The sequence below is a fragment of the Scylla paramamosain genome, chromosome 7 (assembly GCF_035594125.1).
Source record: "Scylla paramamosain isolate STU-SP2022 chromosome 7, ASM3559412v1, whole genome shotgun sequence".
Lineage (NCBI taxonomy): Eukaryota > Metazoa > Arthropoda > Malacostraca > Decapoda > Portunidae > Scylla > Scylla paramamosain.
Genome location: NC_087157.1, coordinates 13,787,501 through 13,813,506, shown reverse-complemented (window position 1 = coordinate 13,813,506; position 26,006 = coordinate 13,787,501). Strand labels below are relative to the sequence as shown.

Here is a 26,006-nt window from a genome sequence, read left to right as displayed (position 1 = left end):
ACACTACACGCTGTAGGACAGACAGAAAATAACTGCATACCACCATATACGTATGAACTTTAAAAACATGTTCATTAGGTTATGTACATGAATATGAATTCTTTCAAGTTTTCTTTCAAATTTTGAAACATAAATAAGCTGATATCAGGTAGAATAAATATTTATAATTTTCTGACTCACCAATTTCTTTTGATTAAAAGAAAATATCACAGCATTATCTATCATTATTTTGGTGCTCTGATTATCAAATGTAAGGTGTAACGATCTTCAAGGACAAACACCTCATCCTGGCCTGCCGTAACTATCCAGTGTTGTAAATAGGTCACATTTCTCAGACATTTGCCCTGTGTATGGTGAACAGGCTGAGTCTCCTGAAGCAGTGCTGAGTGTCAATGTTGTGCGCTGGGTGTACATATGCTTGTCATGTGTCTCTGGCCAAGTGTTCCTCAGGGCTCAGTGTTGGGCCTCATGGTCTTCATTGGAGGACTTGCTGTCTCTTCCAAGCTTTGTACCTTTTTACTGTTTTACTTAACTGGTTTCACCCTGAAGTGAAATAATCTAAAACGAAACTCTAATCTATTAGTTCTTAAATATAAGCCAAGATTTGCAAAACTTAAACTACACTCTCATTGCCATTTTTTTAAAGTACTGAAACTGTGTGGATTATTTATTTAAGCCTAATCTAAAAGTGTGTGATTAACAAAGTAATTTTGTTCAGATATACTCAATAACTGTGGACCTTATTAAAACAAATGTTATGACATGAATTTTTTTTTATTTCAAGTGGATTTTCATGTAGCATTAAAATTTACACACTGGATAATATACTGATTGGCGGAAATAAGTTACATTGAAGGCATAAGATAAACTACTATCTTAGCTAATACTCTTGTATTCTTTCCAATTATTTTATATTTATTTCTTGAGGGAATCATACAATTTCATCAAATACTTATTACCAGTGTGATCAGTATAATAACTATTTTCTTATTCATATCTTTATTCATGAAGTAAAAAGCCACTCTTATATTTTCAACATCCCAAAGATATTTATGAATATCTTATTTAGGCATTTATTGTTTCTCTGGTAGTAAGTTTTCTTTATCACAGTTCCAAAGCCTTTTATTTGCATTGTTTACTCTTTATATTATATTTGATTTCTCAACTTATAGATCCACATATTTCCAGTTATTCCAGTTTCCATCATAAGGCCTTAATATGCATTAAATTTCACATTCTCTCTCTCTCTCTCTCTCTCTCTCTCTCTCTCTCTCTCTCTCTCTCTCTCTCTCTCTCTCTCTCTCTCTCTCTCTCTCTCTCTCTCTCTCTCTCTCTCTCTCTCTCTCTCTCTCTCTCTCTCTCTCTCTCTCTCTCTCTCTCTCTCTCTCTCTCTCTCTCTCTCTCTAAGCAGCCAAGCAGTACTCTCAGGTGGACACACAACTCAGTGTTCCTGAATACACAAACTTTTCACACACCAGTATACATACATGATACTCAATGGAGATATAACTGTTCATTGATTTTCTACTTGACAGAATTACTTAAATTATTCAATACTTTATTTTATTTATTTATTTTATTTTTTTTCACATATGTTTCCAACTATATTGCATACATCTCGCAACTCCCTCACTTATCAAACTAGAAGAAGTTGCTGAGTTGTTCTTGTTTCTGTTCTGCTCCCTGTTATCAACATCTGTCTGTTGTGGTGATGAAGGAGCTGTACACTTCAGTCTTTGCTTCATTACATGGTTACAACATTGCTCATATTACTTTGTGAATAGAGATCAAAGCTTCTTTTCTCTGGATTTTTAATTGTCATTTCTTGAAATTCAATTTATACTTTACTTATTATTATATGTGCATTTGTTATTCATCTGTTTTTGTTCTAGTTATTTCAATTGTAATCAAATTTTTTGTGCTCAGATTTCTTTGAAAATCAGATTTTCTAGCTAATGAACAAAAATTTTGGGTCTTCAAGGAATTTTTCCATATCTAAATTAAATCAAGAGATTTTGCTAACATGTAAATATGCCATTCCCCAAACTGCAGGGCCTTGTCTTCAGCATCACACAAAACCAGGCTGAGATTGACAAGATGAGTGACGACTCCTCCGACCTGGTGGGGATTTCTGGTGACACTCGAATTTCTGTTAATGTGCAGCAGATCACATCCAGGTTCAAGGCCATCCAGGTCACTTCCAAGGTAAGTGTAACTTTTCAAGTAAAGATGTGTTATTTTGTTTGATCTTATTTTATGTTTGAAATATTTTCTTGTGTGCTTAAATATTTAAACCTCTATATTCTGAGGGAAATTAAAGAGCTAACTTTTTACATTAAAATATTGCTACTCATGTGACAAATATTTTCAGGACATCTTGAAGAAATGTGAAAGTGCTGTGAGTGATCATAAGGCATTCATAGACAAGTACAACCAGAGCGTTAGCTGGCTAACGGCAGCACAGGATAAATTAGCAAGGTGTGTGGAAATGCAGGGAGACAGAAGCACTCTACGCAAGAGAATGGAAATAGGAAATGAATTGTTAGGAGAAAAGCAGACTGCTTTATCTCTATTGAACACAACTGTAGAACTGGGAGAAAAAATCTACCCTTCAACCTCAGAAGATGGCAGGGAAGCCATAAGAATTCAGCTGGAGGACCTGCAGGGAACATTTGACACCCTCTTTGACAGTTGTGCCACAATGGAAAGAGACCTTCAGAATAAGCTGAGCCGATGGAGCACCTTTGAAGAAGCAAGTGAACAACTCAAGTTGTGGCTGAAAGAGACCCAGGCTCAAATGCCAGATGAAATTGAACTGAAAACAACTCTAGATGAAAAGCGAGCTCAACTGCAAACCTACAGAGTTCTCGTGCACGACATTCTTGCAAAGCAGCAGACTCTTCTGGATGTGCGAGACAAGGCTGAGAGCCTTCCAGAGAGGTCTGATCGTGTAAATTCATTTTTGGAAACAGCATCTGCCCATCACCAGGAAATGCTTACTCGTATTCAATCATATCTAGAGCAATATGAAGGCATTGTCAGTGACCACCAGCAGTATAGTAAGGCAGTGTTTGAGACACAAGAGTGGCTAGAGGCAACTCATCACCAAGTAGCAATGTGTGATGAGTCTCACTGTGATCACATAACTCTTCATGCTAATCTGGAGAAACTCAAAAACCTTCAGCTCAGTCTTCCTGAGGAAGAACCCCGAATAAATCAAATAAGAACACTTGGAGAGAAAGTAATTCCAGGTACAGTAGAGTCTGGCCAGATTTATGTCCGTAATCAAATTGATTTAACACAGCAGGAATGGCAAGGTCTTGTGTCTACTGTCTCTTCTACCATAGAGAAGCTTGAAGCTACATTGAGCCAGTGGGGAGACTTTGAATCAATGAAGGATGCCATTCAAAACTGGCTGCGCGAAACAGACAATAAGCTTCATGCTATTAATCTGAATGTCACCCTGTCAGAAAAACAGGTAACTCTTGAGATCTTAAAATCTCTACAAGGTGAGGTGCGAGCCAAAGAATTGGAGATTGACCAGCTAACAGAACGAGCCCAGAATCTGTACCAGGGAAGCAACTCTTCACGTGGCTCACAAGTTAGTGAATTGTGTGCTCGCTACCAGAGAATATCGAAAAAGGTCAAAGACGTCCACTCTCGATGGCACCAGTACGTCAGTCATCATGCAGACTTTGACAGCAGAGTAACAGAGTGCCATAATTGCTTACAAGACATTAAGAAGAAGCTTAGCTATTGTTCAGATCTCTCAGCTACCTCTCAAGAAGATCTTGATAAGAAAATGGAAACTATCCAAGATCTTCTGTTGTATAAGGAGGAGGGTTTCTCAAAGGTTCAAGGCACAGTAGAACTTGCTCAGACTGTCCTAGCCAACACAGCCCCACCCGGTCATGAAAGAATCAATCAGGTGGTTGAAAATTTGCAGCAAGACTGGAGTACTCTTGCTTCAAAAATGGTGGAGACAAAAACATACCTAGATGAAACTATTCATCGGTGGGCAGGCTTCCTGGAGAACATCCACCAGCTGAACAAAACCATTGAGCATGTTGAGCACACCTTGTCTGATGTCAGCCAGTTCCAGTCAACTCTCTCAGAGAAAAGAGCTCAGCTAGAAAGGCTTAAAGTAAGTATTTAGGTTACTTTCATTCGAGAATTCATTTAATTTTCATATGGAAATATTGCCTATAGAAAATTTTTCAAATTAATATGATTTTTAAAAATATATTGAAAAGAACTGTTTTCTCTTGCTATAGTTATTTTAATATTATAGTGTTGTTGGTATATTTAATTAATCATTTGATGGTGTTTTTCACAGAGCTTAGAGGAAAAGCTTCGGTGTGAAAAGTATGAAGTTGAAAGTCTAAAGGTTAAAGCTTCAGAAATGCTAGCAAGTGGACAGCAAGCTCAGGCTGCATCACAAGCACAACACATCCTAAAGCAGTTCGAGAATCTGTCTGACCGGATCAAGTCCCTGCGTGGAGAGCGGGAAACGCAGTACCGGGACCACCGGCACTACAAGGAGGCATATGATGACCTGCATGCCTTTGTTAACCGTACCCGTGACAAGATTCCAGCGCTGAAGCAGAAGAATTTGGGAGACAGACTTTCCATTGAGACAGCTGTGCAGGCTCTGGACACCTTGCTGACCCGACAGGCACAGGGGCAAATATTGGTGGACCAACTGATGCATCGAGGGGAGGTGTTTTTACACTCTACCTCCTCTTCAGGCCAAGAGAATTACAAGAATGAGATGCGGGCTGTGAGGGAGAGCTTTGAGGAAGTTTTCAAAGAAATTTCCAAGCAAAAGCAGAACCTTGAGAAGACTGTGATTCAGTGGCGAGATTATAAAGATGAACACGAGAAACTTTCAGACTGGCTACAAAAGGCAGATGCTGATATGAAGGCTTACAAAACCATGTTGTATGCCAGTATTGGTGAGAAGACTCAACAAGTCAACAATGTTAAGGTATTTCATTAATTTGTACCAAATTCTTACATTGTCATATGTGTGTTCTCTGTACTTTTTCTTCATTCAATTTTATATCCCTGTTCTATGGTGAGTCAAGATAGTGCTTTATTAACTCATTTTATTTATTTATTTCTACAGGATCTGTTAGAAAATCTTAACAAACATGAAGCTCAACTGAAAAAGCTGAATGATCTATCCAAAACCCTGCAAGAAACTCATCTTGATTCTTATGTACAAAACCAGATGCGTCACCTGAACTCAAGGTACCACGTGCTGGTAAACATGGCCAAAGATGTCCTTAGAAAGGTGGAGGCCAGCTTTGACCAACACAAACAATATGAGAACAATTTGAAGAAAGCACGAGAATGGATGGATAATGCCCAGATGGTTGTTAGGGACTGCATGGATATGTCACCAGATTCTGGAAAGGAGAGCATTGAGCGACATCTGGATATGATTCAAGCCTTGATGAGGAAGCAGGAAGAAGGGCAGTCATTAGTTCATCAAGCTGTCAACTGGGGAGAGAAGGTACTGCGCAACACACGTTCTGATGGTCGGGATGCCATCAATGACTCTATGGAAAACTTACAGAGTGACTGGGACAAACTCATCAAGAAGCTATCTAATGCAAAGGTGTCCCTGGAGACTAACCTTCTTCAGTGGGCTGATATGAGTGCCTCATACAACAATATGCAGCAGTGGATAAGTGAGAGGGAAGCAAAGCTTCAGCAGCTCACCTCAGCAGTGACTGCTGCCAACAAAAAGACCTCAGGACTTTCTCACAGAGTATCCTCCCTGACCATTGGGGAACGCAAGGCTAATCTTCGACGTACCAACAGCATTGTGCAGGATATAGTTTCCTTTGAGCCAATGATTGAGTCAGTCACGTCTAAAGCTACAGAGAGTCAAGCCAGCCAGATGAAGAATAATGCATCAGAAATCTCTAATAAGTACCACAACTTGAGTAAGCAGGCAAAGGAACTGTTAGAGAAACAGAAGGATATGGTTGACCACCATCAAGAATTTGTTGATGCAGGTAATGAATTCATGCACTGGCTCAGAGCTGCCAAGGAAAGGATGGCTAAGTGTGCTGAGCCAACTGGGGACAAAGACACCATAAGTGGCAAGGCAACTGTTCTCAAGATGTTACAAAATGAACAGGAGGAAGGACAAAAGAAGCTGGACAAGGCTTTCACTCTGGCAGAAAAGGCATGTAATCTAGCAGATGATGAGGACAAGGAAGTGATAGAAGAAGAAGTTGCATTCCTACAGGATGAGTTTGATAATTTCTTGTAAGTATTTTTTAAATTTTTTAAAATTTTCTATGCTTGTTGATTAAGTTTTTCATATATGAAACTTTGTTAATATTTCTATACTAGTATCCCATTTCTGTGCATTACTTAATTATACAGTTTCATAACAGTTATAACATATTTTCATGTTTCAGGGGACAAGTTGGTAAAACAAAAAATCTTCTTGAGATGGGCATAGTCAAGTGGACAGAATATGAGGACAAATTTAGGGAATGTGAGGATTGGCTTGGCAAAATGGATAAAAAGGTTCAGGGTTACAATAAACTCCAGAATACTGTACAAGAAAAGAGAGCAGTGTTGGAAGAGTTCCAAGGAACCTTACAGATGATATTTGATTGGCAAAAGACTCTTGATCTGTTGAATATGCGTGCACAGCTGTTGCTTGAGACTTGTGCTGACTCTCGTGTGAGTAATGCAGTCACGCAGCTCACCACCAAGTACAACACACTGCTATCCCTCGCTAAGGAGGTGATGAGGCGTCTAGAGATGCACTTCCAGGAGCACCATCAACATAACCAACTGTACAGTGAGTGCAATGAGTGGATCGAAAACACTCGCAGGAAACTCACTGATGCTTATGGTGAAGCTACAAGCATGGTAGAACTCAACAAGCAGCTGACTGCTGTGAAAGCTATCAAGAACACCTTGGAAAATGGCCAGCATAAACTTCGCTATGTTTTGGAGCTTAAAGAAAGGGTGATAATGAACACAGAGCAGCAAGGTGCAGCAAGAATACAAGAAGATACAGAAAGTGTACGCAAAGATTTTGAGAAATTAATGGCTGACATATACAGTTTTCACCAAAGTCTTAGTACAAAAATCTCAAGACGAGAAGAGACAGACAAGATGCGTGATACTGTTGCTGAATGGCTGGAGGAACTCAACACAAAGGCCTGTGAGCAAGGTGTGCTGTTCAGTGAACTCAGCGATAAGCGCGCTGCTCTGGAGAAGTACCGCATCCTTCTGCGGGACATTGTGGCTCACTTTGACATGGTGGAACGCCTTGCTGGGAAGACATCTGATGAAGGTTACTCTCAGAAAGAGGTGGATGAATGTTTGAATAAATATGACAACATTAAGAAAAAGGTCATGGATAATATTAAAACTCTTGAGGTGTATGTCAAGGAACATGAGTCCTATCACTGTGCTGTGATGGAAGCCAACGACTGGCTGAGGAAGACCCGTATCACAATGCAGCAGTTTGCTGACAGCCATGGGGAGAAGAAAGAGGTGATTGAAAAGCAGCAACAACAAGAAGACATTGCTGAAGAGTTAATTGAAGGTGAAGAACTGATTGATAAGGCCATTGATCTCAACAAAGCTCTGAGGAATTCTACATCAAAGGAAGGACAGGAGACACTATGTAGTGAGGCAAACAGTCTCCGCATGGAGTGGGAGTCTCTGCAGCAAATGAGCATTGACATCCGCCGCACCATGGACAAGTGCCTGCAGACATGGAATGAGTTCACAGAGAGTCACAAGGAGTTCTCTGACTGGCTTGAACGCTTCCAGCAGCAAATGAAAGATGAGCCTGAGGAGCCCACGCCAGAGGACCTTGAGAACTGGAAGGTAGGGTTGCCCTTGTGTTCTCATTATCATTATTTTTCCTACATTACTGCTGCTCTAGCTTTTTGATGTTCTTTTATGATAGATGAATTTTTGTAATATTTGCTTAGCTGAGAAAAGTTAATTACATTTATTGTGTTATGTTATTCAATACAGTAGTAGTTTCATCTCTTGAAGACTTTTCCTCTTAATATTATTTTGTAGATTGATGGTATAACACCAATAATTTTCTTTACAATAGCTTCTTAGAAAATATAAATATGTACCAGTAAGTAGGCACCAACAGTTAAGTTCATTCTATCTAAGCAGCTGAGTACTCTTCCCACACCTCTGTTACTAACATCTCTCTGAATGCCCTGTGGCCCCTAACACCTGCTGGGGTGCGGGCTGTCTCTACCACCTCTCAGCTTCACCTTTGTTCATTGTGCTGTGAGAACATATAGAATAATTGTGGTCTATTAGTATAGTGCTTTTTTTTTTTCTTTTTTTTAAATAATACAGTAATTGCATGTGTTTTTTTTTATTGCAGATTTATCATAATTTTCCTGGTTGTATTAGTTTTATAAATGTTTAAATGGCAGCCTCTACTTTTCTCTGTCATTTGTTTATGTTTTGATTAACAAAATTATGTTCTGCAATTTATTACATTTTTTATAGTTTTTTTTAGGCGTTTGTATTTTGATTTGATTGTGTTTAGACCTACTAAGCTTATTTTGATAGCATTATTTTTTATGTTAGTGTTTGAATAATTTTGATATTTAAGATTGATAAGATATTATATACATATGAGGAAATGTTATTCCCATATTTATTAATATGTTTACTGAAGATACTGTTGCCCCAGATTTCCTGCCTCAGCCTTCTGTTTTTCTTTTCATTTTATCCCTGCGGGTGCTGAAGCATTGCCTTTCACCTGGTGCTTAAAGAAATATCTTCATGCTCCCTTGCTTAATGAAGCTGTACACTCATCATATCTCAATGCCTTCTTTGTCATCATTTGAATGTCTTACTAGTCTATAAATTTTGCTCTTCAACTTTTGTATTCACATTTGATCATTGTATCATTACCCATTCAGATTTCTTATAGAGGTCTACTGTGAAACAGTAATACTCATTTACTATTTTATAAAGCCCATCATAACAAATACTGCTTTTCTCCCCTTGAGGACAAATTGTAATTTGAAACTTTAATTCTATGTTTAAGTTTAGAATCCTGTACTAATTTTTCATTCTTTCATATAAAGTTTTGTGTGATTTTTACCTAAATTCAGTGAATTTTTAGGTACACCCCTAGGATACCAGTATTACATTGAAAACCTTCCTGTGATGACTATGTTGGTCTCTGTACAGCTGCTTGCCTCAGCCATTCCCCACTAACACATGCCACACTTGACTCATAATGAATTAAACATTAATCATGTTTCTTCCCTCCAAATTAAGAAATCTTTGCAGGAGCTTCTTGAGGAGGCAAACGCCAAGAAGGTCCACCTGGAGGTGCTCAACGACCGGTGTGAGGTGCTGATGGACTACAGCGCCCACACCCCTGTCAGGGACATGACTGTCCAGCTCCAGGCATCCTACACCAATGCCCTCACTAACCTACAGGTCTCTGTGCCTCTAGTTATTTGTAATATCATAATTTTTTTCCCATTATTTAGAACATGTTTATATTTTACCTAGTTATTGTATACTTGGTATAATATTGCAGCTATGAACATCACCTTTAAAAAGATATTTACAATATATTACTGACACCCATGAGTTAAGGTTTCTCAAGATATGAAAGCTTCATGTAGAGTAAACTTTGAAACAAGATGTCCTAGACTTTCTTGTTTTGACAATGATATGAAAATGTAGTTATGTAACTAACATTTGTATTTGTATTATAATTTAGGTCTGTCATAAAGACAGATCCTGGGATAAGAATATAAGATATGTCAAGAGGCACTTCACTCAGGGTTAATTTTCACCCTCCCTGCATTTCCTCCCACACAGAGTCTGGTTGTGGTGGCCCAGAAGACCTTAACAGACCACACAGAATTCATCACCTCAAAAGCTGAATTTGAACAATGGCTTGGGCGTGCCCAGGGTACAGTCAATGACTGCCAGGATGATGAGGGTTCTGAGGCAGAGGTGAGTAGGTGCAGCTGTTCACTTAGGACATGAGGCATTTTTGACAGCATGATCTGAATACCTATACTTAATAGTATAGCATGGTATATGCAAAGAGTTAGTTTATATTACCAGTAGAGTATGTAATATTTACCTTCTTCATCACAATTGTTATCCTCAGTACCCAGTTATGCTTTCTCACCCTTCCAATTCACCACTAACATTTTCCTCTGCTTTATTTATTTTTTTTTTTTTCTTTTTTTTTTCAAACTCCTTTTCACAACCTTTTATATCTGCAGCATTATCATCACTTTATTCTTGATACTCCAGATTCATCAAGGAAAAAATTGCTTAAAGTAACACCTGACATAATGCAAAATACACTAATCAATCCAGTCATCAGAGTTCCTCACTAGCCTACCCTCTCCCTATCACTAGGTCAGAGACAAGCTCCACACTGTCAAACTGGTGTCAACAAGACTGTCTGAAGGTCAGCATCTCCTTGGGGTGATGTCTGACAACTACACTCAGGCTCTTAACCTCACCCAGCTGGACCAGCAGGACACCATTCGAAAAGACTTCACAAAACTGAGAAATGCATGGGATCAGTTTAATATTTCACTCACCTCCACTTTGTCAAATCTAAAGGTAAACAAGTTGAGACTGATATAGCTTGACATATTATGTGCAAATATTCAAAGTAAACATCAAAATACAGATCCTAATTTGATCCAGAAATAATATTATGTATCATATGATCTAATAGTTTTGTGATGAATATACATATATCATACTGAATTTCTCTGCAGAGTGCTGTAAATCGATGGGAAGAGTTCAATGAATCTCAGAGCAGGTTAGACGCTTGGCTAGTGGAAGTGGAAGAGATGCTTGTGGAGACACCAGACTCTCGTGGTGAGGTGGCTGAGATGAAGACTTTCATGGAGCGCTACAAGCATCTTTCTCTCCAGATCCAGGAGAAGGAAGAAGAGGTTCAGGCTCTTATTGATGAAGCAGAAGATTTTTCAGAAAAGGCATCGGACAATGATATCCTAACACGCATGGAAGAAGCAGAAGCCAAGTGGAGTCGGCTCAATAGTCGGTGTAATGAGATCATAGCTAAGCTGGAGGAAGAGATTTCTGACTTTAGTGAGTATCAGTTTGCTTTACAGGACACTGAAAAGTGGCTTCTTCAAATTAGCTTCCAACTTATGGCTGAAAATGCTCTGTACATTTGCAATAGGGAACAGACAGAAGAACAAATTGAGAGCCACAATGAGCAAGTGGATGAAATAGTTGAATATCAGCAAACTCTGGAAGAAGTGAAAAACAAGGGCAGAAAACAGATTGATCGCTACATCGGCACAGTGCCAGCCATTCAAGACAAGATTGAGCACCAGCTTCACAATATTCAAGAAAGCTATGACTCATTGTTAAGCACAGCTACTCACATACAGAAACGCCTCAATGAGTCCTTGGCTAAATTTGAAGAGTATGAAGCTACACTCGAGTCAATTGAGAAAAACTTAGAGGAATGGGAGCCAGTTATTGCTGAAGAAAATGACACCACTATCCAAACCATGGAGGAGGCCAAGTACCACCTGGAATGTACAAGGGTAAGACCTTACTTCACTAGATTTCAGCGTCATACCTTTATTAGCCTTTCTCTTATCTGTCTTTACTTAGGGTAAAGCAGAATTGAGAGCTTTTCACTTGCCTGGTGCAACAAATTCTACTAAGAAATTTTTGTTATGTAAAGAAGAAATGCTGTAAAATATTTTTCAGTGCATCTAAATTTTAAAAAATTATGAAATACTTGTAATTGAAATATAATGCCACATTTCATAAGTTATACTAATATTTTATTTGAGTCATGAATTATACTGATTTACCTTGTATTAGTATATGAACAGTATAGAATCGTCCTGTAATAGTAATGAACTATTTTAACAACAACAAATCCTGTGACAGTCCTGGCACAGTAAGTTGCTGGGAGAGAAGTCCCGGCTGGCCTTTGCAGTGCAGGCATGTGAAGCGGCCACTGCCTCCATCTCCCGACCTGGCTCCCCTCAGGATGTCATTTCCCAGTCCATCCCTGAAAATGAACTTGCTGTGCGAGCCAAGCTGGAAGACCTCATTGAACAGGTCAGCATTCCATATTCTGAACCATCAGGGATATGTGAATGTAAAGCAGTTTAAATATTATTGTACAATGCAACAGCTGTGTGGAAATGTGTGAAGATATTTAAAAAAGAGAAAGTTATGTAGATATACAATAACATGCATATTATATTGATTTATAATACTGACGTTTTTTTTTTTTTTTTTTTTTTTTTTTCCTAGGTTCAAGCCAGAGTGTCAACAATTAGCAGTTCAGTGAATGAGTTAGAGGAGCTTGGCCGCCAGAATGATGCAATCAAGAAGTGGATTGAGGAATACCACATCATTGTCCAGGATTTCAAGAGTCGCCCTGCCAAGTTACGGTCTGAAGCTTCATCACATGAGATATCTCAGATGAATGACCTTCGTGCTAAGATCATGGAGAAGCAAGCTATTCTGGATGAGCTTGAAATCAAGCAGATGAACTTGGCTCCTGACATTGCAGAGTCAGACATTCGTGAACAAATGAACCAACTTGAAGAGGAAGTAACCAACCTGATAGATTCCCGTACTGTTGTCATTCAACAGATTGATGAGTACAGAAGTAAACTTCAGCAGGTCTATGGTTGGTTCGACACAATTATCAAACAACTGGAAAAGTGCGATAAGAGTGAAAACTTTGATTCTGGTAAAAAGTCCACTGAAGTACAGAAGTTATGGAGTCAGTTTGAAGATGCTCATTCAATGCTGGAGGAACTCAAAGTAAAAGCTGGAGAAGTGATGGTTGAGCTCTCCAGTTTGGATGTTCAGCAAGTAGAGGAACAACTGAGATCAGTTGAGAAGAAATATGCAGACTTACAGAAGCGTGTTGGGAAGAAGATGCAAGTTATTGAAATGACAAGAAAAGGTTATGAAGACTCCAAGAATGACATCCTCAACCTGCAGACATGGCTGAGAGAGAAACTAGAATTCACCAGAAATCTCCCTCTCCTGGGCTACACCAGCAAGGCAACAGAAGTCAAGTTACTGGAGATAAATGTAAGTATTAGCTAAGTGTTTTGCTGAGTTTTCAGGACCAGGGGGTGCACTGCTTATGGCACAAGTTTCTTTCCAGTTGATGCTTTCAGCTATGACAGTGTTTACATACACAAAAAAATGAATGTAACATATGCTACAGTATTTTATATAGACTAATTATAAACAAATGCTTACTCCACAGGATCTTTCCAAAGAGGTCTCATCAAAGAGAATTTTAATCACACAACTAGAAAAAGCAGTTGAGAACTTGAAGGGTGACATTGAGGATTCTGAAATCCTCAAACTTGAGAACATATTGAGTAAGATAACAGAGGAACAAAGAAACATTTACTCTATTGTGATGGAAATTAAGAATGATATGATTGTGTCATACGAAGAACGACGAAGCTTTGAACAGTCGTTGGATCAGGTCCGCGCATGGATCAGTGGCAAATCTGATGAAGTGGTTTGCCCAGACCTCCTGCCTCTTAAGTCAGAAAATGCAGAACGCATTGTTGAGAAATACAGACGACTAGATACAGAATTGAAGCAATATGCAGAAACAAGTGTTGCTGGTGTTAAAAGACAAGGAAGTGCATTGTTTAAGGACTGCACAGATGAAGAAAAAGAGGATTTGCATGACATCTTGACAGAAATAGATGACAAGATGAATAATGTCCGTCAAACAATGTCTGGAACACTAAATCGCCTCTCTAATCTTTTAGAAGCAAGACGTGACTTTGAGAAAGAAGTTGACATTGCCCAGAAATGGCTTCATCAAGCTGAGGTTGCTTTGCAAACTGATACTAAGAGTCTCAACACTGCTGAGGTTCTGGCAGAGCAACTCAAAAAGCTGGAGACTATGGAAGATGAACGCGAATCTGCAAACAAACGTGTGACCAGCATTGCCAACTTGTGTGAAGACCTGTTACCTTACATCACAGAGACAGATAAGTTCAGCTTGGGAGAGATTGTGGCTGATGTTCAAGACAAAACTGCAAGGGTTAACAATTCCATCAGTGACAAAACAGAACAGGTTCGCAACACTATTACACTTCTCCGCCGCAACAAAGAACGAATTGTCCAAACAACCCAATATTTCTCCTCTATCCAGAAGGAAATTAAAGCTCTCAGTAGACCTGTGGGTCGCACTGTAGATGATGCTCAGAAGCTTCTAACCTCATATCAGGAAGTATTGAGCAAATTGAATGATTTCAGGAAGAACCTTGATGGAGTTCACTCAGGAACAGATGTCAGTATTGGGGAAATGCGTGATATTATGAAGCAACAGCAAGATCTCAGTCAGATTGTGGAGAAACACATTGTGAGGGTCCGTCAGCTGATCCTGGTGAGGCAGCAGTACATGTCCCTCATCACTGAGATCATTGGATTCACTAATCGATACAAAACTGTTGTGAAGGACATTGAACAAACTGAAAAAACAGTTAATGATAAGCTTCGCAAGTATGGTCTCGTAATAACTAAGATACAGGAATGTGAAGCTCAGTTGACATCTGCACAAGATAAAGGCTCAATAATCAGTGAAGAAGGAACTGTTGAGGACCACAATGCCATTATGGAACAGCTGCAGCTTGTTAAAAACAACCTCAGTGCTCTTCGTCGTGAAGTAGAAAAGCGGCACTCAGAACATGAAGTATCAGCTGAGAGTCACAAACGCATCCACATTGAACTAAACACGACCATGGAATGGCTGTTGGAGCAAGAGTCTGAGCTGAAGACTCGGCCACTTCTTACTCTGGAAGTGGAGAGTGCCAATGAAGAAATTGAAACTCATGAAGAACTTGCAAACGACATTGAGGAACAATTGAAGAAGATACGCACCATCCAGGAAAAAGCAAAGTCTGAAACTGGTCTGCCATATTTCTTGCAGGAAAGACTGTCAGAAGCAAAAATGATCCTTTCTACTTTCCCACTAGAATTAGACTCTAGACTGAAGTATCTCCAAGATGAAAAGATGCTCCGACTTGACTATGAAGATTTTGTGTCCAAAATCAATGATTGGATTGGCAAGGCTCATAAACGAATTGTTGAAATTGACTGTGTTGATTTTGATAATGTGCAGGCGGATCTAGAAGACCATTTAGCTTTCTTCTCAAGTGAAGGTTTGATAGGTGAGTCTCTTGAACAGCTAGGTAACATTGCCGAGCGCATTGTTCCATCCCTGACAAATGAAGATCAAGACAGACTTACCCAGGAACTTTCACAGCTGACTAAAGACCTTGACCATGTTACTAAGTCAGCCAGGGACCACAAATCCCAGCTTGAGAAAAATGTTCAACTTGCATTGGATTATAGCAAGATCTTTGAGCAGGCCAGAAGCCTCATAGAAGATGCCAGTATTAACACTCTTACAAATGATAGTGCCATTAATGTGGCAGCATTAAGAGTGAACTTGCAAAGAATGGACGAAGAGCGGATGCGCCTCTATGACCAGAGCCATGTTATTTCTGACTTTACTGAAAAGGCCAATGAGCTGCTGCAGCATGCAAATAAAACCAGTCAAGTGGCTATAGGCAATCAACTTCTAGAAATAACAAAAGAGTGGAAGTATGCAATGAGCAACATGGAAAATCGCCGTGAAGCACTGGCATCCCTCATCAGCCAGTGGCAAGACTATGATGTGGCCGTGAGGAGCCTGGAGGTGGGTCTGGACAACCTTGAGCAGCGTCTCAACAAGGACCTGGACACCACCATCACAGACAATCAAGACATGGATGCTGTCAAGGACACTATCCAGGTATGGATCTAAATCATCCATTACTGTAGTATGAAGTATACAATAATTTAAGCAGTATTTTCACAGGACTGATTGAACAGCCACATATAGGACAATTACTTATTAGACAAAACAGCTACACTGAAATTCTTCCTCAAGCATGACATTTATTATCATGTTTCTCAGCAAGTCAGAGATTCAGCTATAACATTCTTTTAATTAGATAAATGCACAGGAAAGGTATGGGATGTTACTTCTTTCAGTATTGCTTTGTGAAACACCACTGCAAAAACACTAGTTTGCTCAAAATTGTATGAGTATAATGGATTGAACCTAAGATTAGTGCTCATTAGTTTACTTATCCTGACTGTGACAAAGGGACTACAATTGTGCTACTTTGGCCGAGCTACAGAGTCCCTGGCCAGGATGTGGGGCACAGTGCCAGCCACTACTGTGCCACAGCCTTTACCCACCAGGTGTGGTGGACTGGCAGTGGGTGCTGGCCTTGGCTGTCCTTATTTCACTATAAGTTGAAATACACATGGACAAAAGAAAATGATGCATGGAGGATACATATATAGCTTATCTCAGCAATGTTTGTAGTAAGAGAGTCTACCAAATTGGATGGAAGATATAACAGAGATAGATTTGATGCACAAAGTTTGCAGTGATATAAATAAAACAACTGTCACTTCTTAGTATAGACATGGACAACTATACACCTACATAAGTTGATTCAGGAAGTATTATTTGGAAAATGTTAAGGTCAGTACAATTTATGTTAAATGTAGGGTCTTGTAGCCTTCTTTATATATTTCTTTCAGTTTCCCTTCACTTCCTTCATTCTATTAATACTTATGTTACCTTGTTTACTATCAGTCCCTGGAAGAGGAGGCTGAGGACTTCGAGGAAGAGATTGAGAGCCTGCAGGGGCAGGCTGAGGTGGTACTCCAGTACTTGCACACCGTTAGTGCCGTTGCCTACACCACTGCCAAGGAGAAGCTTGAAAGACTCCTTCGTCGCCATCCCGAGTGAGTACCCACTTTTGTACTATATGTATCCTTGTTTAAGACTATTGTGAGATTTCATCAGTCTTCCTGCAAGTTTTGTGTATTTCTCCATCACTACTCCAACTTTCTTCATTAAATGTGTCCTCATGCAGAACTACTACTCTTGGATTTTGTTACTCTTTTAGTTAGTTTCGTATTTCTTTGTCACTACCTAAATGAGGGTACAACTTTTTGTTTTATATGTTTACTCATACAAAAGTGGTTTTCTGGGATGTTGACATTCATTCCATAAGTTTTGTACATTTCTTGTGAATTAATATCAATAGTATGTGTTTAAACTTTAAGTAAAGTGCCAAAAACTATTGCAACTCACACGGAATTAATTTTCTGTGAATTTGGGCAAAAGTTTCTGAAATTGAAGAGAAGAGAAAGCATATGCAGATTTCTATACTCATTTGCATGTGTAAGCAAACATATGTGGATTTATTTTTTGAGTTTCATATAGGAACTATTCAACTGCAAACCTATAGTAATGTATATGAAAGAAAACACAACAAAAGCAATGTCCTTGAATTTTGGTACATTTGTTAACTGCACCTCTGGTTTTCAATATTGTTGCTGTCATAGCTGTAGCTGTTTTTGTGTTATTGATTAAAGGGGGGATTGTGGTTAAGAAAAATGATTAAAGAATTTGTTGTATGGTAGATCCTTTTGGAGGTTATGATAGGGTGTTAGGGTGGGATCTTAGCAGTGGTGGTGGTGAAGAAAAAAAAAACAGAACAATGCACTGTATGGTAGTTCCTATGTAGGTGAGGTGAGGGAAAATTTTCTGTGTGGTGCCACAACAACTAAGGTCATATGGGGCCATATTATATAATTGCATGAAAATACAAATAACAAAAAGGTGTAGTTCAAATTTAAAGGATAAAAAGTATAAACTTAAAAGTACAAATTAAGCAGGCTGGGATCTGAATGTACTAATATTAAGTGAGGGATATACTGACTAGTTCCTATGGAGGTTATAGTAGGGCAATATGGTGACTGATCTTGGTGGAGTGGTGGTGGCTGTGGAAACTGCGCGTGGCTCTCTGGTGAATCACTCCAAAAATAATGGTAGTGTGCCTGGTGTGTCGGGTATCAGATGTGTGAGTGGCAGGGGTGTGGGGGAGTGGACATGGTGAGTCTGTTTCAGAATACACTCAGGGCTGCTAGGTGAGGTGCTGCCATCTGTATTACCAATGCATTTATTAGAAACCTTATGTAAACTTTGTGGGTGATGTCCATAGATTTGTGTTTGCAAACTAGCAGGTTGATGAGTTCATTCATTTTCAGGTAAACATCTGATATTGTTTTTCCTTTAGGGTAAAATTTATATAATACAAATCGTACATAATTATGAAAATTACAATAATAGGAAAGAATCGTAAGGAAAATGGGAAACGTGATAATCCTTTCAAGTCAGCTTTGCATTCATAAGATCTTTCTTAGTAAAGAGTTTATTTTTTCTAACTTTCGTTAGATAAGAGATGATAACATTATAATCAAATGACAAATTAAGAATCAAAACAAGTTGATTTTTATTATATATCTCTCCACCGTAAGTGAAACGCTTTGCTCATTAGTTTCAGTCCTTTGCTGAACAAGGTTCTCTTTCCAGTAAAATCATGTCATGACTCGGCTTTGAGCGAGTGAATCACGCTCTAAGTTTATGGATTCCTTCATCTAGCGTGGTAGTGGATAGCACACCGGGAGCTGCAGGACGGGGCGTGCTTGGGTGTGTTTGGTTAGGCAGCCAGCCATTGAGGAGACAATTTCGCGACCACGGTTGCAATTATGGTATTTAGAATTTGCTGTGCGGCGTAGCGTGCTTTTACTACATCCCTTGAAGCATGCCCTGCGGTGGGTGTGCGTCGCGCTGTGTATTAGCGGCTTGCCTTTTTAACTAATGGTCACCTCTTATGTCTTGTACATTTAGGGAATCAGCCGTGGTATCTCAGCACGCATTGTAAGCTGGCAAGGAAGACGTGCTTTTCTCAACGTTTTGGGCATAGTTGCTCTTGGCGTCGCGGTTCAGAAGGAAAGGGAAGGGGGCGGTTTGTTGGAGTGTTGCCGACCGTCGTGTGCGGGTGCACGCGAGAGCCGACAGTATAATATGCTCGCGAGTATTATACTTGTACGTAGCTCCCTCGTGTCTCGTGCACGTCGTAGGAGAGAGAGAGAGAGAGAGAGAGAGAGAGAGAGAGAGAGAGAGAGAGAGAGAGAGAGAGAGAGAGAGAGAGACGGGGAGGGGGGGGAAGAGCACGAAGATAAAGATCTTACTAAAATGCCATTTTCAGATGATAATGATTCTCTCTCTCTCTCTCTCTCTCTCTCTCTCTCTCTCTCTCTCTCTCTCTCTCTCTCTCTCTCTCTCTCTCTGACTTTAAAAATAATAATATACAAAGTTAGTAGCATCTGCCGCCCACATGTGTTGCCGTGACAGTGCTGGTAACGAGCAGACATCATGAGGGCTGCAACATCAGAACACGTGGCCACGTGTAACGTATTGACGACTCTCGTGATAATCTGCCTTGCCCTGCCTGAACATGGCTGCTTATCAGGACTGTACGCATGCATTCTGAGTGTTTGCCGGAGAAGGAGCTCGGGCGGCGCAACATTGTGTATCAAGGGAGGCTTGTTTGATTTGGCTTGTGGCGTGGCTACAGGGCACGGCGTCCTCAGTGACCTTCAGTAATTAAGAGGCACTCGCACGCATCAGTGCATTCCTGCTGACATGCATTACCACGCGGGCTCGCATGCTTGCACACACATCCGCGCTCTAACACACACACACGCACACACATACATACACACAAGAAAATGGTGAATTAAATATTTAAACATTACACTAAAACTCTTCGATGTGCTGTTCATGAATTACCTGTTACATTATTTATTCATTTTTAAAGGTGATCGTTTAAGTTTCTATGGAAACAAGTTTTCATGAATAATTGATGTCGCTGGGGCCAAAAATGCGATTATGGTGATAAGTATTGTGATAAGTAGTATGGTGCACGTGATGTTGGGAGGAGGGAGGTGTTTTGGGTGTGGCTGCGCCGATGTGGAGGTGACATCACAGGTGCTGGTCTCAGGAGGCGCTGGGTCACCTGGGCACGGGGCCAACACTTAGGGCGGGGCGGCTGGGCGGGGAAGGAAGGCGGCTATTGTTTTTGTCTTTTTGCCTCTTCCTTTCTCACTTATTATCGTTCGAACTGAAAGAGGGAGGAAAGCAGGGAGGGAGCGAGGGCTCGGATGAGGAAGTGGCTGGGAAAAAAAGATCTGGGAACGGATGAAGGACGTGGAGAGAAATTGTTGCAGGATTACAGTATTATTGTATTTTTAATCTTGTTTGGTGTTTGGGGTGTTGCATGATGCGGAGTGCAGCAAGGCCGCTAACAGCCACAGCCAAGGCACAAGACTGAAACGTGGAGCTCCAACACACACACACACACACACACACACACACACACACACACACAGGCAGGCAGGCAGGCAGCATAATTATAGTGGTTTCAACACTGCATTCAGAACTCTCCTACGCGTCCCAGCTAAGTGGGAGGGAAATAGAAGCTGTAAATAGAAAATGTTAACAGATACATAAGGAGAATGAACTCCTTAGAATTTGTTTACGTCAGCGGCTACCTCCTTTTTTCAGCACGAAATTAGAAATACCAACTGGAACCAATCACTTGATATATCCGTGCAGACTTATCGCCGCTCATTAGTGGGATAAGACTGATGAGTTAGAAGATCACGGTCCGTATTCTGAAACACTTTGTTCTCTCATAAGGACTGTTTTTAAGTCACGGGGATGATTACTTGGATAATTTTTTTCGTGTTTTTTCTTTTTCCATTCCTGATGCAGAATCACCCTTAGAAACCCGATTAGCTCTCGCACACTGTTCTCTCATAAGGAATATTTTTAAAAGTCCCATATATAATTAGATGGGTTTTCATTCGTGATTTTCCATTCTTGATGCAGACTCCTTGTTGAACTATCACTAAAAATATTACATCACCCTTAAAAATCTCTGTCACTCCCTCTAGAGCCCTTTTAAACCACTCCACATGAGACACGAAGCTCAGAGACCGTCTCTTAATTACAGGCAGCTTAGGGTCGCTCGGTGCCGTGTCGTGGGTGGCGGTGGTCGATAGCCGTGAGGGAGGCAGTGTCGAGCCGCCCACGCCGCCTACCTCAGTCTATCCGTTGTCATTACCGCCACTCTCTCCCGCTTTAACTCTACAATTTCACAGCTATGACTATCTTTTGTCCACATTCAGAATACTGAAAGAAAATGGTTTGCCGACAGAAAAGGGAGAGAAAAGGAGGTAATTTCACCGTCCACCTCATTACCGCCACTCCCGCTTTAACCCGTTCACTGCTATGGCCGTCCTTCGCTCACATTCAAAACACTGGGAAAAATGGTTTGCAGAGAGACGGAAAAAGAAAGACAGAAAAGGAAGTTAATTTCGCCGTCCCTCTGAGTCTGTCCACAGTCATTACCACCATTCACTCCCACTTTAACTAGTTCGCTGCTACAGCCATCCTTTGTTCACATTCAGAGCACTGGAAAAATTGGTTTGCGGAGATACATTAAAAAATATAGAGAAAAGGAGATTCATTTAATCTGTTCTAGGCAAAACTACTATCTAAAAAGTTGTAGCACAAAAATTTATGTCTGAAAAGCAGTATATGAATATGGGGAAAATTTGGCTAGTAATGAAAGGGTTAATTACGTCCTGTCCTTGCTGACTGAAGTGTAGCCATGTCTGCGTACTCTTGCAAGTCCTTATATGAATTAAGGCAAGGAACGGCAGTCTTCAAAGCTTCCTAGCAGGTGACGTGACGCTTCAAGGCGACGCGAGAAGGGAATGACACATCACTTCTGTCTTGAGCTTGTCCACGTGTGAAGAAGTGAATGTAGAGGAAAATTTATTCAGGAATTTACTAGCAAAATAAAAAAAAATAGATAAGAAAGAAAGAAAGAAAGAAAGAAAAGAAAAAAAAAAGAAAATGGAATGACATTGAAATAGAATGTGATTGTGCCATACTCACACTAAGACTCCTTCCTACATATGAGAGAGAGAGAGAGAGAGAAAGAGAGAGATGCGTCGCTATTGCCTCATCTTTTTCCGGGTCCTTGTGTAACCTTCAGCTGTTTTTATTTATTTATTTACTTTTTCTCGCTTACACGCTTCTTATATGAGACATTTTTCGTTCCGTGTGAGTGTCTTCGTCATTGTGTGTGTGTGTGTGTGTGTGTGTGTGTGTGAAGGAGAGTGCGTGCATGCATATAACTTTACTGTGAACAACATAATCTAGAATAAACAAAAAAGTTACATCATTTTACATTTCCTTTGAACTGGTGATGTAAAAAAGAAATCTTGCGTCTAACTTTTGACTCTTGTAGTGCAGGAAGGTGAGAAGAACTTAAATAAATAAGCAGATGAATAAATAAAAGAAGACCAGCTCAGAAAAAAAAAAAAATATATTAAAAAGACGAAAAATAACAAGCTTACGTCAGTCAAATCTCAATAAGACACCACCTGCTCCTCCTCCTCCTCCACCTCCTCCTGCTGGTGCTGCTGCTGCTGGTATAGACGTGGTGTTTATTGGGGTTGCGGGCACGGAAGCATCGGAGACGTGCAGAGGAGGAAGGAAGTCTGTCTGGGATGACTACGTTTGGCAGTGACGTGTGGCGGCGTGGCGGAGGTGCCAGCAGAGAGAGAGAGAGAGAGAGAGAGAGAGAGAGAGAGAGACCCACAAGCCCAAAATAACGCAGTAACAAACAGAAACAGAGAGAGACAGACAGACTGACTGTGTTTATGACCGCTAGTGCATTGTAGGTGACAGAAAACGAAGAGACAAGTAGAAACAGGTATAGGAGAATGTCCGGGTGCGTGGGAGGCTGGTGGTTGGGGGAGGAGGGGGGGCAGGGGCTAAGATTGTGTGGTTGTGTGTGTGTGTGTGATGACAGAGCAGCATGAAGTGGTAGTGGTAGTGGAGGTAAGGATACGTGGGTGGACTGGTGTGTTTGTGGCAGAGACGGTTTTGTGTAGGTGGTGGTGGTGGTGAAGAGGAGGAGGAGGAAATAAGGGGGGTTGGGTGAAGAGAGTTGTTGGAGCCTGCATGTCGCTGTTGGTGAAGAGGACGTGCCAGAAACAGAAGGAGGACAAGGAGTAGGAAAAAGATGTGATGAGAGAGAGAGAGAGAGAGAGAGAGAGAGAGAGAGAGAGAGAGAGAGAGAGAGAGAGAGAGAGAGAGAGAGAGAGAGAGAGAGAGAGAGAGAGAAAAAACATGGATAGAAATTTGAGTAAAGCACAGGGGTTGAGGGAAAAAAAGTGGTGCAATATTGTCAGGAAATCCCTCTTCTTCTTCTTCTTCTTCTTCTTCTTCTTCTTCTTCTTCATGGACATTCCTGGCGAGGTTGAGGGAGACATTTCAATGCTGGTTTGTGGCGTTCAGGGAGTGGCTTGGGACGAGGCGTTAGGGAGATGTACTATACCCTGACTGTGAGTGTGTGTGTGTGTGTGTTGGTGCAGGGTAGCTACTCTTGCGCTGTTGACGCTCACACCCAACTTGACTTACGCCATTGTATTTGTTAGTTTGTTCCTTTCTTGACTTTTATTTTTCATTAAAGTATTCATTTATATATCTGTCTGTTTTGTCTGCACGTTTGTTTGACATCATGAGAGTAGTTTTTGTTGCTGTGAGTGTCGGTGTCCACCAATGCGCCCAAAATACCATGTTTTTTTATGAGTTAGTGTAAGGGCATGTCGCGACCTGTGATGGAGTGTGGAGTGTAGGAGGGGAGGGGGGGGGTGGACGCTGAAGGTTGGGTTAAGGCGGGAGCAAGTTGCCCGTGCCAGGTGAAGCTGCAGATACGGCCGTTAATTTGAGTGTCGGTGAGGCTGAAGGTGATGGTGGGCAGCTCAGTTTAGCACCGACACCCACCCCGACACCACCACCTCCGCTTCCACGCCGCTGCATGGCGCCTCCTGCTCCTCCACCTTCATCTTCTGCTACTTCGCCTGTTCTCACTCAGCGTCACCGCCAAGCACGTTTGAGTGGTAAACGCAAACAAAGTAGAACACTCCCATATCGCCCTCGCCCTTAACCTTCAAGGGAAGTTAGCCTGGGCTGCTGAGGGTCGCCTGAAGAGACTTACCGACACACGGGACTTCAGCTGGGTCTGGCTCTCCTGATCCAGCGAGAGGTCCACGCAAGTCCCGGGCTGACCCTCGCCTAGTGCTGTACCGTGACCCAGAAGGAGTGACCTGCTACCATCTCACCCACCATCCATCGCGTCCCAGAATTCTCTCATCTTTACCCTCACCCAAGCAGCAGCAGCAGTCAGCGAGAACCAGTTAACCCGCGACAAGGATGTGATCGTGGCCAGACTTTTGCTGTTCCACTAAGAGGCTGACCACGCCACGCTGAGATTGGTGTCCGCTGGCCGTCGGCTGCACTCCTGAAGACCCTCATACCATAGAGAATATAAGAATCCGAGTGGCTACAGTGTTCCTTTGAGCTGCACGGCTGAAGGTTGTGTGAGAACTAGCGAACTGAAAAACTGGCGCAGTGAACAAGAGACAAGCCACACGCAGGAGAAAGAAAGAGACAGAAAACGAAGCTGTGGAGAAAAACTAAGCTTGACCGACTGATTCCCCAAAGTGAGTGCATGGTTCGGCTGATTCCCATGGCAGGGCGCGGGAATAAGGGCGGCGAGGCGCACGAGTTGTGGGTTTATAAAGATGTAGAAAGCAAACCCCATCCCAGTTCTCATAGTTTTAGCACTCCAAGTGATGACAGCTGAAATTGCCGTCTTAGATCTAGTGAAAAATGTTGAGTATTGCAATATCTGATGAATTGACTTAAGTGTAATTTTCCCGTTATAGTTGTCATTTATAATTTAAGTTTATCATTTACTTTGTGGCAGGAAGGAAGTCAAAGATCTGATATTTCCCAAAGTGTCAACCATTCTGTCTTCCTCAAATTAAAAAAAAAATGGTTCACCTAGTCCTAATAAAAGCATAACTTAAGTGTCAGTTTGTCAATTCAGTTCAGTATTACCGTAAAGAGATAACTGTAGTGACAAGCAAAGATCAGTTACTACTGCACTTCGTCCCCTCAGACCCCAAGACTTGCGTTTCTCATTGCTCCGCCGCCCGTAAACGCTCGTACCAGCCCGTATCCGCGTAGGTCCTGCCGCTAGCCGTGGGGGTCAGACGGTCCATGCACGGGGCGTCTCCAAAATTATAATAAGCATTTGCCTTGCAGCTCTTCCACTTTTTTTTTCTTTTCTTTCCTCGCTTTTTTTATTATCTTTATTTATTTATTTTTTTTTATTTTTTTATTTTTTTTTTTTTTTGTGAATGGTCGCTTCATTCTGTTAGACTTGCTGGCCAGCCTCGTTTTCTTTTTCGCTTATTTGTCCTTGACTGGCTCAGACTCTTGACTCGTGTGTTCTCTTTGTGCTGCCAAGTATTTGTAGGATTGACGCCAAGGTTGTAGTGGTTGAGGAGCTGCCGAGTGTTGTTTGGCTGCCTGACGACACATGTTGATGGCTCATTCCACACGGGAGATGACTAGTGTCCGGAATGCTGAATGACACACACACACACACACACACACACACACACACACACACACACACACACACACACACACACACACACACACACACACACACACGCACGCACGTAGAGAGAGAGAGAGAGAGAGAGAGAGAGAGAGAGAGAGAGAGAGAGAGAGAGAGAAAATGACCCCTGTGTCTGGCGCTCCCTGTTGGCTGGCTCAAGCTGCCGTTCCACCCAATAAACACTCAGCATTTGACTACTCATGGCCTTGACTCGTTACTCAGCTTGGCGTACCGATGTGTTCCCTGGTGTGTGTATTTTAAATGTACATTTTTAAGGCCTTGTTTACTTTCTCTTTAGCGGCGATGCTCCCTCACTAACTAACAGCCAAGCGAGGTCACATTCTGCTGATGCTGCTGATAGCTTTTCACTGTTATGGCTTCACTTTTTGGTGTGCAAGAATAGCTAATCCTTCCTAGACTTTGTGGTGTGATTTGTATTGACTCTCGATTTGCATGTCTGCGTGCGTTGTGTTCTTAGTTTTA

The 26,006-nt window shown here is 41.2% G+C and overlaps 1 protein-coding gene and 1 long non-coding RNA gene across 10 annotated transcripts in view; one reads left to right on the top strand and one right to left on the bottom strand.

Annotated features, from left to right (window-relative positions):
- The window catches only part of LOC135102109 (uncharacterized), a 32,870-nt gene extending 13,863 nt beyond the window's left edge, over positions 1-19,007 (bottom strand). The window contains exon 1 of the long non-coding RNA XR_010269525.1: positions 17,847-19,007. This is a non-coding gene — a long non-coding RNA (uncharacterized LOC135102109). The remainder of the gene's footprint in view (positions 1-17,846) is intronic.
- Positions 1-26,006, top strand: part of LOC135102104 (muscle-specific protein 300 kDa-like) — a 241,276-nt gene that overhangs the window by 69,219 nt on the left and 146,051 nt on the right. For 8 of the 9 annotated variants that reach the window (XM_064006869.1, XM_064006870.1, XM_064006871.1 and 5 more), the window contains 13 exons: positions 2,053-2,205; positions 2,372-4,144; positions 4,337-4,987; positions 5,129-6,282; positions 6,438-7,872; positions 9,310-9,474; positions 9,865-10,002; positions 10,420-10,629; positions 10,791-11,594; positions 11,950-12,123; positions 12,322-13,116; positions 13,298-15,853; positions 16,712-16,863. In XM_064006869.1, the coding sequence (XP_063862939.1) occupies positions 2,053-2,205; positions 2,372-4,144; positions 4,337-4,987; positions 5,129-6,282; positions 6,438-7,872; positions 9,310-9,474; positions 9,865-10,002; positions 10,420-10,629; positions 10,791-11,594; positions 11,950-12,123; positions 12,322-13,116; positions 13,298-15,853; positions 16,712-16,863 (10,160 nt within the window). The remainder of the gene's footprint in view (positions 1-2,052; positions 2,206-2,371; positions 4,145-4,336; positions 4,988-5,128; positions 6,283-6,437; positions 7,873-9,309; positions 9,475-9,864; positions 10,003-10,419; positions 10,630-10,790; positions 11,595-11,949; positions 12,124-12,321; positions 13,117-13,297; positions 15,854-16,711; positions 16,864-26,006) is intronic. The other variant, XM_064006867.1, reaches the window with a different exon arrangement.